Source organism: Poecilia formosa, unplaced genomic scaffold (assembly GCF_000485575.1).
Source record: "Poecilia formosa unplaced genomic scaffold, Poecilia_formosa-5.1.2 Scaffold735, whole genome shotgun sequence".
In the NCBI taxonomy this organism is placed as follows: Eukaryota; Metazoa; Chordata; class Actinopteri; order Cyprinodontiformes; family Poeciliidae; genus Poecilia; species Poecilia formosa.
In genome coordinates this window covers 20,382-36,464 of record NW_006800674.1, presented here as the reverse complement: position 1 = coordinate 36,464, position 16,083 = coordinate 20,382, and the positions used below count along the sequence as shown (strand labels likewise).

The 16,083-nt window shown below is 39.4% G+C and overlaps 1 protein-coding gene across 6 annotated transcripts; it reads right to left on the bottom strand.

Moving 5' to 3' along the window:
• Positions 1 to 1,570: 1,570 nt before the first annotated feature.
• On the bottom strand, positions 1,571 to 13,562 carry LOC103131256 (beta-1,3-galactosyltransferase 2-like). Of its 6 annotated transcripts, none has more exons than XM_007542852.2 (5): positions 13,415 to 13,562; positions 11,001 to 11,179; positions 9,651 to 9,801; positions 5,917 to 6,153; positions 1,571 to 2,355 (listed from the first exon to the last, which is right to left on the bottom strand). In XM_007542852.2, exons 2-5 carry the CDS (start codon positions 11,159 to 11,161, stop codon positions 1,762 to 1,764), a joined length of 1,143 nt encoding a protein of 380 aa, XP_007542914.1. In that variant the 5' UTR covers positions 11,162 to 11,179; positions 13,415 to 13,562; the 3' UTR covers positions 1,571 to 1,761. The 6 variants fall into 6 exon arrangements, with proteins under 6 accessions (XP_007542914.1, XP_007542913.1, XP_016522010.1 ...); XM_007542851.2 differs by having other exon boundaries at positions 5,917 to 6,183; positions 13,415 to 13,558; XM_016666524.1 differs by having other exon boundaries at positions 5,917 to 6,183; positions 11,001 to 11,176; positions 13,415 to 13,558.
• Between the last annotated feature and the right edge of the window lie 2,521 nt (positions 13,563 to 16,083).

Sequence of the window (16,083 nt, the reverse complement as noted above, 5' to 3'; positions counted from 1 at the left end):
TCTTTTTTCAGAGATTATCTGTCTCATGTTAGGACAGCTTTAATATGTATGCAAACTTTAGTTTTTTTTAAGTTAGATGCTGCAGCTTTAAGCAGAGGTTCGGTGTGAGAGTCACTACCAGGTGGAGTAGAAGCGAAGCTCCGTCTGTGAAATATTACTACCTGTAGCGTAGCAGCGGTTCAACAGCGAGAGCAGAACCAGCGTCTTACATTGCGGCTCGAAGATTTAAATAATTTTGCGGGTTATTTGTTTAGCTTTCTGACCTTCATGCTAATCCGGGTGAGTGTTTGTAGCTGTGCGCTGCTTCACCTATCTGATCCTCCATATGTCTTTTCTTACTGCAGTGAGCCTCAATGTAGCCAAACTCCGTCAAGTATGGCATTGTTTTTATGCCATATTAGATTCATCGTGTTGATGCATTTTGACGTGCTTCATCCCATGTGCTTCAGTTTTCCGTCGCAACACGCAAACTTCCCCATTCACTCAGTGCGTCACAGTTCCACATGACATCGCTTAGGATTGTTGCTGTGCGTTTGCACAGTGTGAAGGAAAGAGGAGACCAGCTGCACAGGCAGGCTGTGAAATGAGATGCAGGTGATCGGTTTGTGTGATCAGCAACAAGAGACCGTGATCGGCGATCACCGATCATACACTTTTTCACAGAAATCGGCCGATTATGATCGGTGGCCGATCGATCGGCACACCTCTAGAAAACAGTGTAAGTGATTAGGGTTAAGCTGGGCCACCTCCATGCCGCATCCCATGTAAAACAAAACAAAACAAAACAAAACACAAAACAAAAAAAACACACATTTGAATAGTCTACTGCACATGTGTCAAACTCTAGGTCCAGGGGTCAAATACAGCCCATCGTTGCTTTTTATATGGCCCTCCAGACTCCAGAGGGACGTATAAATACAAGCTTCAAGATAATTTGCTCAAATACTATTTTATCAGTCAAATCAAAGCAGTTTTTATCTGTATACTGCCAAATTACATCAATCGGTCCGTCCACTTTTTCGCGAAAGTTCACACAAAATCCACAGCTCCCGATTGCAAGTTTATTACAAATTTTCAGCAAAAATGGTCAAAAACATTGGGTATAAGGGACAAACTCCCACCTGCAGGTGGCGGTATTTCTTACTTCTACCCCACTGCTGCCTGAAACTTAGTTATAGTCTACGATTGATGTGAAAAGCAACAAAAAGTCACATTAACCGTCGTATATAAGCGGAAATATCTCAACATTTTTTGCAAATATTTTTAAATAACCGCCATAAATCTGTAATTTTTATTGCAAAAATAATAATAATAATAATAATAATGATAAATCTTGGAGGGACTAATCAGTTCATTCAATATTATTACATTTTAAGTAGCAATAATGCAGAGAGATATTTATTAATATTTTTAACAGTCTCTTTTTNAGCTGCACAGGCAGGCTGCAAAATGAGATGCAGGTGATTGGTTTGTGTGATCGGCAACAAGAGACCGTGATCGACGATCACCGATCATACACTTTTTCACAGAAATCGGTCGATTATGATCGGTGGCCGATCGATCGGCACACCTCTAGTTGGAACAATAATAATATGAAAAACATGTCAACTTATACAATCTTTTTTAAAAAGTAATAAATTAGACTTTAAATAATGGCACAGTTGTTGCACACAGTTTCGAAACTTCTTCTGCATTCCATCGGTTTCCTCCCCAGCAGGGTACGTGTGCATGTGGGTGAAAATTCCACCAAACATTGAAGGTCTAGCAGTGTGGTTGAGTCTCATAAGCCTTCCATGCATCCAAAATCTGCTCAGAGTTGTGCAGTAATGTGACAATGACAGAGGTGAAGTAGCAGCCCGTCCTTTCTGAAGGCATGTTGATGACAAACAAACCGCCGCGGGGAGGATCCGTCAGCTGAATCCCTAAATGTCTCATGCACAAACCCATGTACACATCTTCAATGTAGACAGCCTGAACCTTTTTGGACGCTTCCAGTATCCGCTTGGGCAGATCCAGGGACAAGACATAGCCAACTCCCAGTGCGTACGGAGGGTACGAATCCTCGGGGAAGACGTTGGGCGACAGAAACCACTTGGAAGTCGGGTCTCGAAGAACTGCGGCGCCCCGTGCCACCAGGCCTGTCATGTAGTCATGGCGGGGGGCTTTCAGGAGCATGTCGACGAGGTTGTGTACATTGAGGAAGGTGTCCGAGTCGATCTTCATGGCATAGGAGGTGTTGGGGCAGTGGGAGGTGAGCCACTCCAACATGACCATCGTTTTAATGGTGAGATTTTTGTAGCTGTCCAAGAAGTTACTCTGGAGGATGTCGTGGTGCTTCTTGCTTTCATTTAAAATCTATAGAAAGCAAGAACATTTGAAGCTGAAGTTAACATCTGTCTTATAAGTACACTCAATGGTAACATTGATAGCCAGTCGTGGGGAAGGAACTACGAAAACAAACAATCGGATTGCAGAGGAGACTTTCTAGAAGTAGTAAATGAGGGAGTGCGCTTTGGATTAACAAGCAAATTTGTTGCTATTTATCCACTAGTTGTGGAATCAACAACGGTTAGCTACAACAATGAGCCAAACTCACAAATCATGTCTTGTAGTTTCTTAAAAGGGGCATTATTGTGTTTTCCAGCCACATGGTTCCATTTTATAGCACAATCAAGTAACTATGTTACCTTCAAAAATGTATATCTGTGAAATATGACCTAAAAGAAATTTGACTTCATAATTTAGCATCTTGAAATTGAGTCTTGGCCTCTTTAAGAAAGTCCTGCTCTCTCTGAATCTTCAGGAAGTCATCAAAACATCATCTATTAACCATTTAATGTTTTGACCACTCTTTCACTGAGAAGTGGCTCATATTATGAGCTCATCAGTTGCGCAGTTCTGCCAGGAATCTGCTAATTGCTGCTGGCTAGTCTGAAGGAGCTGAGTGGGGGGAAGTCACGGAGGAGAATTGCCCGAGGAGAAGCTGCATCTCAAAAGCAGAGCTAGGTTCACCCAGGTGTTTTGTACAGTTAAATGGTTGCCACGGGAATTAAATGATTTCTGAAACATGCGTGAAGGCATCAAGGCAACACTGTAGGTACGTTTTTGATGAGGGAATAACCTTATAACATGATGTAAAGCTGAAAAAAGTAGATTTTGCATAATACTGCTTTTTTAAAAGGAGTTAGATAGGAGTGACCTTTTAGGTCTGTATGTTTCACAGTATTAGGGCCGGTCCTAGCCAGTTAGGAGCTCTAAGCCAGTGTTTCTCAACCCTGGTCCTCACCGCCCCCCTGTGCTGCATGTTTTAGGTATTTCCCTTCTGCCACACACCTGAATTGTATCTCTGGGTGATTAACAGCCTTCTGCAGTACTTAATGGTCATGCAATCATTTGAATCAGCTGTTCTGGAATAGAGGCACATCTAAAACATCCAGAGCCGGGGGCGGTGAGGACCAGGGTTGAGAAACACTGATCTAAGCACACTCACCCCTGAATATGTAAATAATTCTTAATTTATCAGGGCATTTCTCTTTATCTGGTGAAGGATAAGTAAGGTTCACAAAGACAACAATTTAAATTAGATTGAAATGAGGAAACAAAGTACAATGAATGAAGTGTAACAGTGGGAAGTGTAATACAGAACTGGGAGTCATCGTAGAAAGTTCTGTGAGAGTTGTACTGTTTTCACAAAACAACAAAAAGGTCAGACATTAAAGAACAAACAGATGCATGTAAGTTTAACTTCCCTGAGGAGGATTCATTAGAAGGGAAAGCTTATTACAGTTTTTCTCAAGTTATTTTGTTAATTTCTCCAATTAAATTAAATTTCATATAAATGTTAGTTTAACCTCCACAACATTTAGTCATTTGTACTCATCATAGTATGAGTTTCTCAGCACTTCCAAAAAATTGCAAATCCTCTTGGACCTGCATCAATTTCTTCCATGCAGTTCTCTGCTGTTTTATAACATTTAGGGTTTCCCCAGAAAACTTGCTAAGCCCAGTGCAGTAGGGCAGTCATTCATCCAGCCGGCCACCATGTTTTTGAGATAAAAAATGTTTAAAGATGACAGGAAATTTGAAAATATCACTTGATAGTTATGGATTATTTGAAGACTGGAAGATTAATACCTAACTCGAACTATAAACTAAATCTAAATCTGGTGGGGGCAGAAGTAAAGTGGCTCGCCAGTCTTATAATACATAGTGGGAAACCCTTTCGTTATCGTTTACGTCATGTGAGTCAAAATGAACTACACTAATGAGTTAATCATCCCCCCTAAAGCTAGTAGTCCTAATTTTATAACCAGTTCAACAAAAATGTTGGATTGGTTCTCATTTTACTTACTTTTCCTCATTCTTTCCAGAAAATATCTCTCTGAACAATTTCTCTCAGATATTTCTTACAATTGCACACAGCTTTACGCAAAAAACTGTTTTGTGTGTTTGTAGCCAACAAGGTGTCCGGACTTTTCAATTTGATTACACTGACATTTTCACTTGCATGAACTTTTGCTTTTGAGAAATAAACTAGCCATTCTCAACACCTTTTCACAACTCAACTAAGTTTAAAACTATTATAAGACGCACACCAGCTGTTGTGACTGACAAGAGAAACCAAAGTGTTTAAACCCCATAAAACCAATAAACTACAAATCTGCAGTTATTTTTTGCAGATTATTTTAGCTTCACAGACTTTAACACCGGTTTTCAAAGCAAATACTTTTTGAATCAGGACAGATGAAACAGGCAGAGTATGGGATCACTTCTCTTCCTGTTTCTCTCCCTCACTATGGTGCTATGTTTCTGTCACCAACTTGAGCGTGTAGTGAGACTGATTTGAGCACACAGATCTATAAACGAAGAACAATTTGAGGCATTGCTCAATGGCGTTCTTGCTCCACCAGACACCTGTCAAACTTGAGATGTTTACTCGGCTCCAACAATGCTCGGTTCTGCCCAAACTTTTGACTGAGGTATAATCGAACAGAAAACTGAAGTATGATTCACTATGATTATGATACCGCTGATTATTTTTGGTGCCTTATGCACAGCGCAAGTTGTGTATGATGTGAAAACGATATGAAGTGTATTATAAAAAAAACACACCATGTTGTGTGTATGCCCACAGTTCCAGGAAATGGCACATACCGGCCAGTTGTTTGCATTTGTGCACAAACAGATGACAGCTGAATCTGCATATAGACTTGTTATTAAGCATGAAAACTTTAACACAGCAAAAATAACATGCCCTGTCATGATGTTTTAGCTTCCTTCATACTTAGGACTACATAAAGCACATTTTTTAAACACACCGACATGTAATGGGTAGAGGAAGAGCAGCTTAGAAATTTCAGTAAAGGAAGTGATCAGACAGTACAGACAAGAGAGACACGTTCCAAACAAAACAATGCTTTCGTAGTGGCTGAAAATAGAGGTGTACGTGTTATTTGGACATTTCCAGAGTATTGGTGTAAAACTAAATATATTGGGTTGTCGAAAGCATTAAAACTGTTACATAGGGGTACAATTGTAGGATATAACACTGCTCTAAAATGTTTCAGAAAAAATGATGTTTCCATCCATGTGTCAGTAGCTGTTTCCATTACAAATGTGTGCAAATCTTTGTCTATATTCTGCTAATTTAAAAAAAAAAAAAAAACCTTAACGTCGAGATTGTGGTGATTCCATTAAATAAGTTATAAAATGAAAATCACATGTGAATAAGCTTGTTCGTGCAATAAGAATTTGTTTGAGTCAAGTGATCACCTACAGTTCTTGCTGCCAGCTCTGCCACCAGTTACACAAATAAAAAGGACATCAGTGCACTTAGAGTTCACCCTACTCAACTCTTGTACTATTTCTTATTTTATCAAGCAGTAAAAATTGAGAGAAAAACAGTGGTCACATCACCTGTTCATCAGGTGGCTCTGCGTCGTTACCTATTCTAGACTTTCCCAGGAGGAAGTAGTAGCTGATCAACTGGCCCAACACCCGATTTTCTCTTCCCCATGTGCTGCGAATGATGTCACGAGCCTCTTTGCTTTGTGGGGCCACTGGGATCATGAGCACCACGAAGGGGCTCTCCTGTCGGCATCGGTTTGGTTCATCCAGTATGAAATGGTATTGGTACGGGTATTCCACATAGAACTGTGAGGGTATATAGTGAGAAGGTGAAATCTGTGGAGGCAAAACAAAGTTTTGTTTTATACATCACAGTTTAACGTAAATTTATTTTTTCTGAATGGTTGCATAGTATTACATCTGAATTAGTTTTTACACCAACATCTGTACCAATAGAGATGCATTTTAAAAAGGGGAAAACACTTATTTACAAATCTAGAGCCTCAAAATGCAGATTGATTTTCTCACTTTCAGCAGCAAAACCACTGAAACAATTCCACTTCCTACTTTTCAAAATTATGTTTTTCAGTCAGTGAAATTATTGTTACATCATATATAAATAATGCTTTTTAAATGCTTTTTTAAAAACAAAACAAAAATATATGTACATTGGCCAAACATGCCCTGGCAGAAGCCAATTCCACAACTCTTACTGTAGGAATTGAATTCAAGATTAAGTTGTCACTGTGTTCTGAAAATGTTGCTCAAACAAAAATTACAGTTCACATTTATGTGTTGCTTGTTTTTTTTTTTTACTTAAAACTCTCTAACGTTTGGAGTGTTGTGAAAAGATTAGAGACAGTAGTATATATGAAGCACAGAAGATTGCTGATCCTAGCAACTTTTAAAAAAATAATAGGGACAATTGCAATATTATAAGTGTTATGCATTCATAAGTAAGCTGGAGATGGTGAGAAGAGAAATAGGAACTGAACTTATTTCTTTTTCAGTTCATCCTTGTGGCTGTTCAGGAGTTGGTCATGGGGCAGAGCCTGGGAATTCCCAACCACAACTTCAAAATCCACCATGGCTGCTCCTCATAGCCATATTATTGCCATAGTGAAAATCGCAAAAATAAAACATTTTACCCTCAACTGTTTGCAACTTTGTCAGTCAGCATGTTGTGCTGTGCAACATATCCGTGAATATCATGCATTAGTGTTTAAATGGAGTCTGTGCTATACATGTGTTAGTGTGTAGGGGGATGTAGGAGAGTGCTGACGCTGTAACAAAGCTATATATGAACCTCATTGTCAGTTCTGGCATAAACTCCAGTTCTGTTACCTTCCACTGTTTGCACAAGCTGATTGACACAGGAATTTGTTTGAGTGCTCACAGATCAGGACAAAGCAAGTCACCCAAAAATGCTTCAAGACATGCTAAGGTCAAGGTGGAAAAAAGAAATCATCAAAACAGTCAAAGACACTAATTAAGACTTACCTCCACATACCTACACAGCCACTCACCCCCACACTCCCAAAGAGAAGGTCAGATATGAGTTCACATTTCATTAAAGTCACCTATCCACTTTCATGCCTGATAGAACCCTGATTTCATACAATCAGTCAAGCAATTAGGATCCCATCTCCAGATTTGCATCTTGCAGATAAAAGCTTCCCTGGCAGATGTAGGCAACCAGCTACCCCATGTAACATGCCTGAAATGCTGTGACAGGAAAGATGCCTAGTCGGGGTCACAATACCTTGGTCAAAGTGGTTTTGCTTGAATTGTTTTATAAAGTTAGAGGCATTTTAAACATTTTCCTCTTCATCCATATTGTGCCTCTGACTATGTTTGGCCACTTTCTTTCTTCCTGACATGTTTTCTACTGAAAGCAAGAAGCGTATGCAACAGTACACCAATTTTAAGTCGATATGCAAACTCCCTAAGTTACCCTAGTTTGAGCCCATTAGGCTTGAGATGCATATTCATTCATCTGTGTGATGGTTTGTATCCAGTAGCAATAACGATGTCCATCCGTCCATTGTCTACACTTGGTTGTTCTTGCTGGGTCACAGGTTGCCTGGCCATCGCATGACAACACCCCTCATTTCCAGTGAGTGGTACAGCATGGCTCGGCGTAATTCATTACGTTATTTTATGGTCTGCCATTTTCAGGAGAGTGTTTCCACCAGCAGTTGGACTTGCACTGGGCAGGTGGTATTAAATCTGAATACCTAATAACGTGTCAGACTAGCTTGTCTCAAGCAATGTCATTTTTCTGTCCCCATGTCAATGGACTGTGTTGTGTGACACCAGTAAGCCCAACTCAGTTGCTCCTTATCATTGTCTTATGAACCTAGAACTGAAGGGTTTCCAGGAACTGTGCAGTAGTGGGTTGGTAGAATGACCCACTTTTAAAATCTAAACAATCTGGCATGTGGCTCTGCACTGACCCATGCCATACTGCTCAGTGGAAATGAAGCAGTAGAGAGGCACAGGACAAACAACCTGACATGGATGAAGCTCATCAACCGCTCTCTAAAGATTTCTCAACTTGTCTTGAGTGCTGTGGTTTGCTAATTGCCAACCTGTCCAATGCTAATGCTAACCTGTTGGTTAGCAAACTCCTAATGGCCTCTGCTGGCCAGTAGCCTCTGCTGGCTATTGGAAGTAGGCAACCAGTAGAGTGACAAGACTAGGCATGCTAGTCACCAACCTCTCCAACGCTAATGCAAGTCAGTAGACTATTTCTCATTTGCTAGCGTTCAGTGACCTCTGGTGGTTTCTAATTTACCAGTGCCACCCTAGCACTAATCAGATCAGCTACCTGCTTCGGATTGGATATAGCCTTCTCTGGGTTAGCGATAGTCTGAATTTTGGTGCCGATACTGCGCCAAATTATTAGACTGTGGGAGGATGCTTGAGTCCCTGAGGAGAGCCTGAGCAGGAAAGGTTGGCAAACTCCAAACCAGGATTCAAACCCAGGGGCAACTGTGCTACCATGTAGCATCACATAGTGAAATCAAACACTTATTTGTGTCCTTGCTTTATTTGAATTCTTAAGTTTCATTTACCTCGCAGAGTTGTGACAGCAAGGTAGTTCAATGTGCTTTGCATGATTCGAAGGCATGTGAAACAAGAAAAAAGCAAGAAAACATTACATTGTGATTGCAAAGTAAGGGAAAACAATGAACGACTGAAAAAAAGTTTCTCATGTTCCAGTTATTTAAATGCAGCTCAAAACAAATGGGTTTTTAGAAACTCAATGTTTCAGCAAATAAGAGAGAAATTTATTTGCTATCCAGTTGGTTTCCAATGGGTGTCACATCATTCCCCAATAAGTGATCCAACTTCAGACATAAATTGAGCTACGTTTGGTATACTATGACTGATGAGAGACAAAAGACTGACGACTAATATATTTTGGAAGTGGTGCAATAATTTTACACATCTTTATATAACAATTTTATACCATCACCAGTCGGCATGTTTGTGCTTTTTTTTTTTAAACTAAAATGATTAGATTTTATTCTGCATCTTTGTTTTAAATATTTTTTAACGTACCATCTGTTATTATTTTTCAGCTTAGTCATACTCTCAAAATCTCATATCCAGGTGCAAGCCTTCCTAAAGGCTGTCTTACAGTAAATTAATTTTGCAGATTACCAGAATCAGGGTGAAGAAAAAACAAACAGTCCAGTTACAGTAATGTGTTGCTGATGACTCATCATGTTGAAGTTAGCCTGTTATTTTTTTTGTATGACCTAATCCCGGAGGACTAAAAAAAACAACGTACTCACAGTTTGAACTGCCGTCTTGTTGTCGTCCCTCTGAATCAGCAGAGGTCTCCAAGATGATGAGAACCAACTGTAGAGAACTAAAACTCCCAACATGAGGGAGAGCATGACATAGAACAACCAACGCCTGGCTCTTTTCCACGGAGACTTCTCACTGCAGAGTGAGGAGTGAAACATCTTTAGTACTGGTTAGAGGTGCATCCGGTGATCAAGATTCATTTCACATCTTTCTGGAACTACAACAGGCGCAACCACAAAAAACATTTATGGTGAAACTTGAGCTCAATCATAGCATGCATGTGAAAACAAACTGATGAAAGTGCGTCATATTTAATTAGTACCGACTTGCAGTCTTGTTGTCTCATTTATACCATTTAGAGGAAACAAATTGGATTTTCTTAAGTGTCTAGCATAATGCACTCCATTCTCTAAGCTGTGAAGCACTAGAAATCACAATGAAACAAAAGCAGATGTTTAAGTCTACACTGCATCCCTAGCATGGAAGAAAGCTGCAACACTTACACTTAACACACAGTCAACATCTCTAAACCCACCAGCAGAAACAACATATTTACTCCAAAAACAACAACATGCAAAAAACACCCAACTTTTTCCTTCCAGATCACACTATAACCTGTTAATGTGCAGTAAATATGAGTCCAGTCCCTACCAGCTGCTTTGGTGGCTTCCCATTGAGAGACATGAAGTTAGGAGACAGTAGAGGAGTTCAACTTGTCACAGTTTGAGCTCCCACGTGAAAGTAGCGCATCTTTATGCGAGCGCAAAAATGACAAGCAGAAACATGTTGTTATCTTTGGTGACTACAGTGTGCGTGCATGTAAGAGCGGTTGAAAACCAGGCGGCAAACAAACACGCTCATGCAGAAACTTGCATTTACAAGTGTAACTGTCTAATGATCGGAGATGATATGGACGAAGGGACTACAATCAGAAACACAGAAGAAAACTTCATTTTTTAAAAAACAGTAATGGAAACTGTATTTACTTTCCTGTTCTTTTTCTTTGTTTTAAGTAATTCCAGGTGATGTTTTTCCCCTGCAGTTGTATGTCAGTTCTTAAATGTTCAACCATAAAAATAGGATACTTTTTTATGTTTGGACATTTGTGAAAATAGGAAGCAACTTTCTGAGTAATTAGGATTATATCAAATTCTACAATTGGGACCTGAAGTTGAAAAACGATTAAATTGCATGACAGAAATTCAATCATTTTTGTTGCTTCTTAAAAAAAAATCCCCCAAACAATAAAGGTTACGCATCTTTTTAGTCTGAAGCGTGACACACCCATCAAACTGTGCCAGCACATTTTATTCAAAATACAGACACGGGCTTACCTTTTTGACAAAGAATAATTCAACATGGCTACTTCTGAGAAGTCTATCGGGTGAGTCGAGTCAGAATGAGGACATGCCTCTGCTTGTTGTCTGTCACTGGTTGTGAAGTGGTTTGAGAGGAAGTGCCACAAAACAGCATCTGCCGCCTTTTCTGATCCCATGCCCTCCTCTGAAGGCTGCTTTAGAAAACATAAGCAGAAAACCTGCCAGTGGACACATTGCAGATCTCTACGACTTCCATAAGAGGCAAGCCTGGTTACTCTGAGTCACTATGGTCAAACTATAGCAATACAAACTCCCTCCTTCCTCCTCTCTCTCTCTCTCTCTGTCTCTCTCTCTCTCTCTCTCTCTCTCTCTCTCTCTCTTTCTCTCTCTCTCTCATTATCTCTTGTGTTTGTACTGCTGCAGCTGGTGCTAAGTGCTTCTGTACAATGCAAAGGCAAAAATGGGGCAGAAAAACTTCAGTTAAAAAACAAATTAGTTTAGAACCTAGCAGAAGTGATATGTGACCTTAAATCTTAAGGAGTTTTCTTAGTAAAATTGAAGAACTGTTTCCTAAAGGTTTATAATGTGAACTGTAAGAGATTAAATATGAGGATAAATTAGAGGAATTTGTCCTTGTGCTTGATATGATCAGATCACTTCAGCTGCATCCATGAACGTTGTTTGTTTTGACAACTGCTCACCTTTGTCTTTTGTTCCATCGATGTTAAGCCATGAAAAGGAAAATAAACAAAAAAAACTTCTTATTTCTGTTTAGACATTTGTTACAATCAAAAGCAGTTGAAATTTATTTCATGTTAATAGTGCTGCCCTTTCACCCATTTACAGCTTTTGGTTGTTTTCTAATTGAGGAAGTGAAGATGATCAAAACTGCTAATGGCCGTTATGCTTGACTTTTTTTTTCTTTTTTTTTTTTTACATTTGCAAGATGTTTCAATCCCACCCACTTTGCTAACCAATACCTTAAAGTAACATTATATTTTCTACTTTGTTGAAATGTGATAATATAAGACATAATTACTATGAACTCATACATTCTTGGTAAAATTCCATCAAAACTCAAAATCAAAACTCCTTAAACAATGGAAACTTTTGCACAATTTATGAGGGGATCAGGGTTATCTTAGTTATCTTAGTTTGATAAGGAATTCAAAGTGTCTAAATGGCAATTAGAATTTAAAAAATGGAGAAAAACCCCCCAGTCAATATTATACGTCAATTACATTATAAATTTTTCATTCTAATCCAAAAACCAAACATACATATTTCAAAACAGTTGATATATCCAAAATCATCTTAATTACTTATTAAAGACCTGCATTTTTTCAAAAGAAACCAACACAAAACAGTTTATTGTGTGAATAACCATAAACTTTTAAGTGTGTCTCTCTTTGGAGCAATCATTTCAGTTAACAGGAAACTAAAATTACTTCTAAGTCCTAAAAAGAGGCAAACAAGGGTTCTTAAAAGCAGTACTCCACCACACAGAAGCCTAAGTAACATTATTTTCTGGACATTTCCCCTTAAGCAGAGTTTTTAGGTTTGCTTTGGCTGTAAAAATTAGTGCTTGGTGCAGACACAATCTTTGTTTTGGGATATTTTATTACTCCTTATGATTTTGAAAGCATAAAGCAGCAGCTTCACTGAATTCAAAACCTACCAGCCATGATACTTTTACAAAATTCTAAGAAAACACTTTAAAACCACTTGTTATGCTTAGCTTTATGTGTGCATATATATATGGTGACATACAGAGGATAAATACATAAAATAATTGTTAGCCTCTAAGTAGTTACACAATTCCGGATTCCCTTACACAAACCAACACCAACAGGATGTATTCTGAATGATAAAGGAAACAGTTGGGTTTATTGCAAAACGGTCACCTCAGAGTTTCTCTTAGAGCTGCTGAAGGCAGTTCCCACAACTTGACTTTCTTGAATTAGATTTTAATCCCAGCAGTGCATCTAGAAACCTCTGGACACTCAATTCTTACTAGAACTTACTTTTAGAAGACGTAAAAGAATGAATCCCCATCCCGAGGCTGACACTATTCAACTTGACTGCGGATTAATGAGAGGTTTAGCTTCGCCTCTTACTCTTTGATTGTTCCATTAGGAAAGCCATCAACTGCTTTGCTGGACCTCATCCAAACCAAACTGCTTAAAGATACTTTACAGGAAGAGGTTAAGAAGGCTGCTGAGAGGAAGCAGTGAAGGAGCAACATGAGCTGCTATATAGAACTGGTTTTCCTCTGCCTGTCATAGCCTTCTGTATGCCCCATTCAGAAGGAAGGTTGTGACACAGAAGAAATTTGACCCACCCAAAATTGTCCTAATTTGTGGGTGGAAAGAATCCAAATGCAGAGGGGAAAAATGTGGGATTGCTTTAATAAAGTAATAAAAACTTACAGAAAATGAGGCATAGAGAGCAAAACGAGGAATGCAGGAGGCGAATAAAGAAGGTAACAGAGGAATTAAGTTTTACACAACGAAAACAAGAGAGCTTAAGTGCTGAGGCAAGGCTGGGAAAATGACCCAGGAACCAAATCAACCAATCAGAGAAAATGTGGCACAGCTGTGGCTGGGAGAGAGCAAAGAAACTGGGGGCTGGCAGACAGAATAAACACACAGAACTGAATAGGCCGGATCCAGCTAGCTAGCGGGCTTAATAGAGACATAGCAAGCCAGCTAGCTAGCTATCTAGATAGGTAGAGACAGAAACATTAGCAAAATCCTGACAAAGTTTTGCCCATGTCTGTTCAGCTACTACTCAGCAGGTTTTAGCTTCAGCACATCTGATTTCAATTGATGGCTGATTAATGGGCATTTGCTGACCTGCAGCCATTTGAATCAGGTGCTGCACCTGAAAGCACCTGTGCTTTCAGGTGCTGAAAGCAGAGAAACGACTAAAACATGCAGGGTAGTGCGTGCCTTCAGGACCAGGGTTGGAAACACTGCAGTACAGACTGACCATGTTGCCTCTAATCTCCTTCGACAGCACTTCACTCTCACCGACTGTGGTGAGGAAGTCAGAGCGTCACAGTCAATGAAACGTAAGCCCTGAGAGCAAACTGGTTCTGAGAGCACGCTGAATTTCACAGGAAGAAAACATGAGCAGATCTTTCTGGGGGTTTTTTTTTATGTGTGCCAGACTTTCAAATCACGGAGAATTTGCATTTCTCAGTTTCTAAATAAAACCAACACTGATTATGGTTCAGTGAATTCACCATAAAGACAACAACAAACACTGCTTCTCTATCTGTAATATTTGCTGAAGTTTTTGAATCAATATTTTCATTTAGACATTATTCCATCCAATATATTTGGTTTATTTAGCTTGTCAAAAGAAAATGAGTGTTCATTTTTCAAAGCCATATTTTCACCATTTTATTCCTGTCGACATGTTCAATGTATTAGCTAAAAACACAGGAAGTGCCACTTTAACGACTACAACAGCTAATGCATCGACATAATGCCGCCAAGCAGGAACACTTCCTGTTCATCTTTGATTCGCTCCTAAGTTACTTTAGAGCGGCTATCAGTTTTTATACAGACAACATATTGACTCATTTTCACATTAATAATTTCCACTTATAAGTTAGTATACAGGAAGTCTATGGATTCAACACTTTAGAGCAGAGGTCTCATTCTCGGGGCCCACGGGCCAATTGCGGCCCGCAGGACGGTGTCTTGTGGCCCCGACCGTGATATGAAAATATAACATTAGTGCAGCCCACAGGGTGAGCGGACCTCTGAAGGAAGTCCCTCCCGCCGTTTCTCATCATGGCTGACATTTGGTGCCTGGCTAAGCTACACTGACTTCATGCACACTACGCTTGTAACAATAGTGCGGCGGATGATAAACCAGTCCGGTACCAGTTGCCCTTCCCTGCAGTCGCCATCCGGTACTTTCTACCATTAACAAATGCCACGATCAAACGCAGAGAAAGGCAACTGCTACCGGGCTGCTCGTTATCCGCCGCGCTGTTGTGACATGTAGAAGCGGTAATGACGTCACGCGTCGAGACGTTCTCCATACGTTGCTAGCTGGCTAAAGACTTCTATGAAACGTAGAACAAGAGCGACGCCAAGTGGAATAAACTAAATTTTGTCACACCCTCATCGTGTCTTTGTCAAAGCCAAAGTCTGCAGTTCATGTATTGGAGAAATAATTAAATGTTGATGACATTTGAGGATATTTTTTTAATGCTTTTTGTGGAATCCTTTATGCGGCCCAGCCTCACCCAGACTCTGCCTCCAGCGGCCCCCTGGGTAAATTGAGTTTGAGACCCCTGCTTTAGAAAGACTGAATGCATTTTCTATAAATATGTACTATGCTTATCGCTTGGTTTGTGTATCTTCTGCTTTTAGGGTGAATCTGTTGATCCAACAAGACCTAGACATGTTTGTTTTACATGTTCTCCACTTGTAGACTGTTTTTTTTCTTTCTACAGATGAGTAACTAAATGCCTCAGACAGCTCTATGTGTCTCACCGTCATGTTTCCTCCCATTAAAAAGTTCAGAAGCACCATACCAAATATGTAAAGCTCAAACAGAGCAAATCTTTAAAAAGCTGAATCTTAACCACAGGCAACTGTCAGAAATCTGTTTGTGGTTTGCCCTAATCAAAAATTCATTTCATTTTTATCTCTTTTTACATATTTCAGTTATTTTTAAATAAGTCTCTTCTCAATTTTAATAGTTTTGTTATATTAATTGAATATCACAGTAGTGCTCCAATTGACCTTTAATATCCATGTTTAAATATGTTGCAAAGACACACAGCTTGTCTTGATTCCTTAACATAACTATACATAGATCTATACAAGAAGATCAAGTAAAATATAAGACAAAAAAGTCTGAATGACTCATTGAAAATATGCTGATAAATAAATAACATATCATACGTTTAGTAATTAACACATAACATTTCATCAGAACTGCAAGATTAAAGGTTTTTCTTCTTATTCATAAGTAAAATTATTTCCATAACCAGCTGCCATGTTCTGCAGCCATTATCTGCTTCATCTCCGCCTTACCGTCACAGAGGATCTAGCACTTGGTTCAGCCTCCGTAT

Coding starts and splice junctions, on each gene's coding strand:
- LOC103131256 (XM_007542851.2), bottom strand. CDS start 11,161: ATGGGATCAGAAAAGGCGGCAGATGCTGTTTTGTGGCACTTCCTCTCA. Junction 6,184..9,650: donor ACAAGACGGCAGTTCAAACT/GTGAGTACGTTG, acceptor TTGCCTCCACAG/ATTTCACCTTCTCACTATAT. Junction 2,356..5,916: donor CAGAGCCACCTGATGAACAG/GTGATGTGACCA, acceptor TGCTTTCTATAG/ATTTTAAATGAAAGCAAGAA.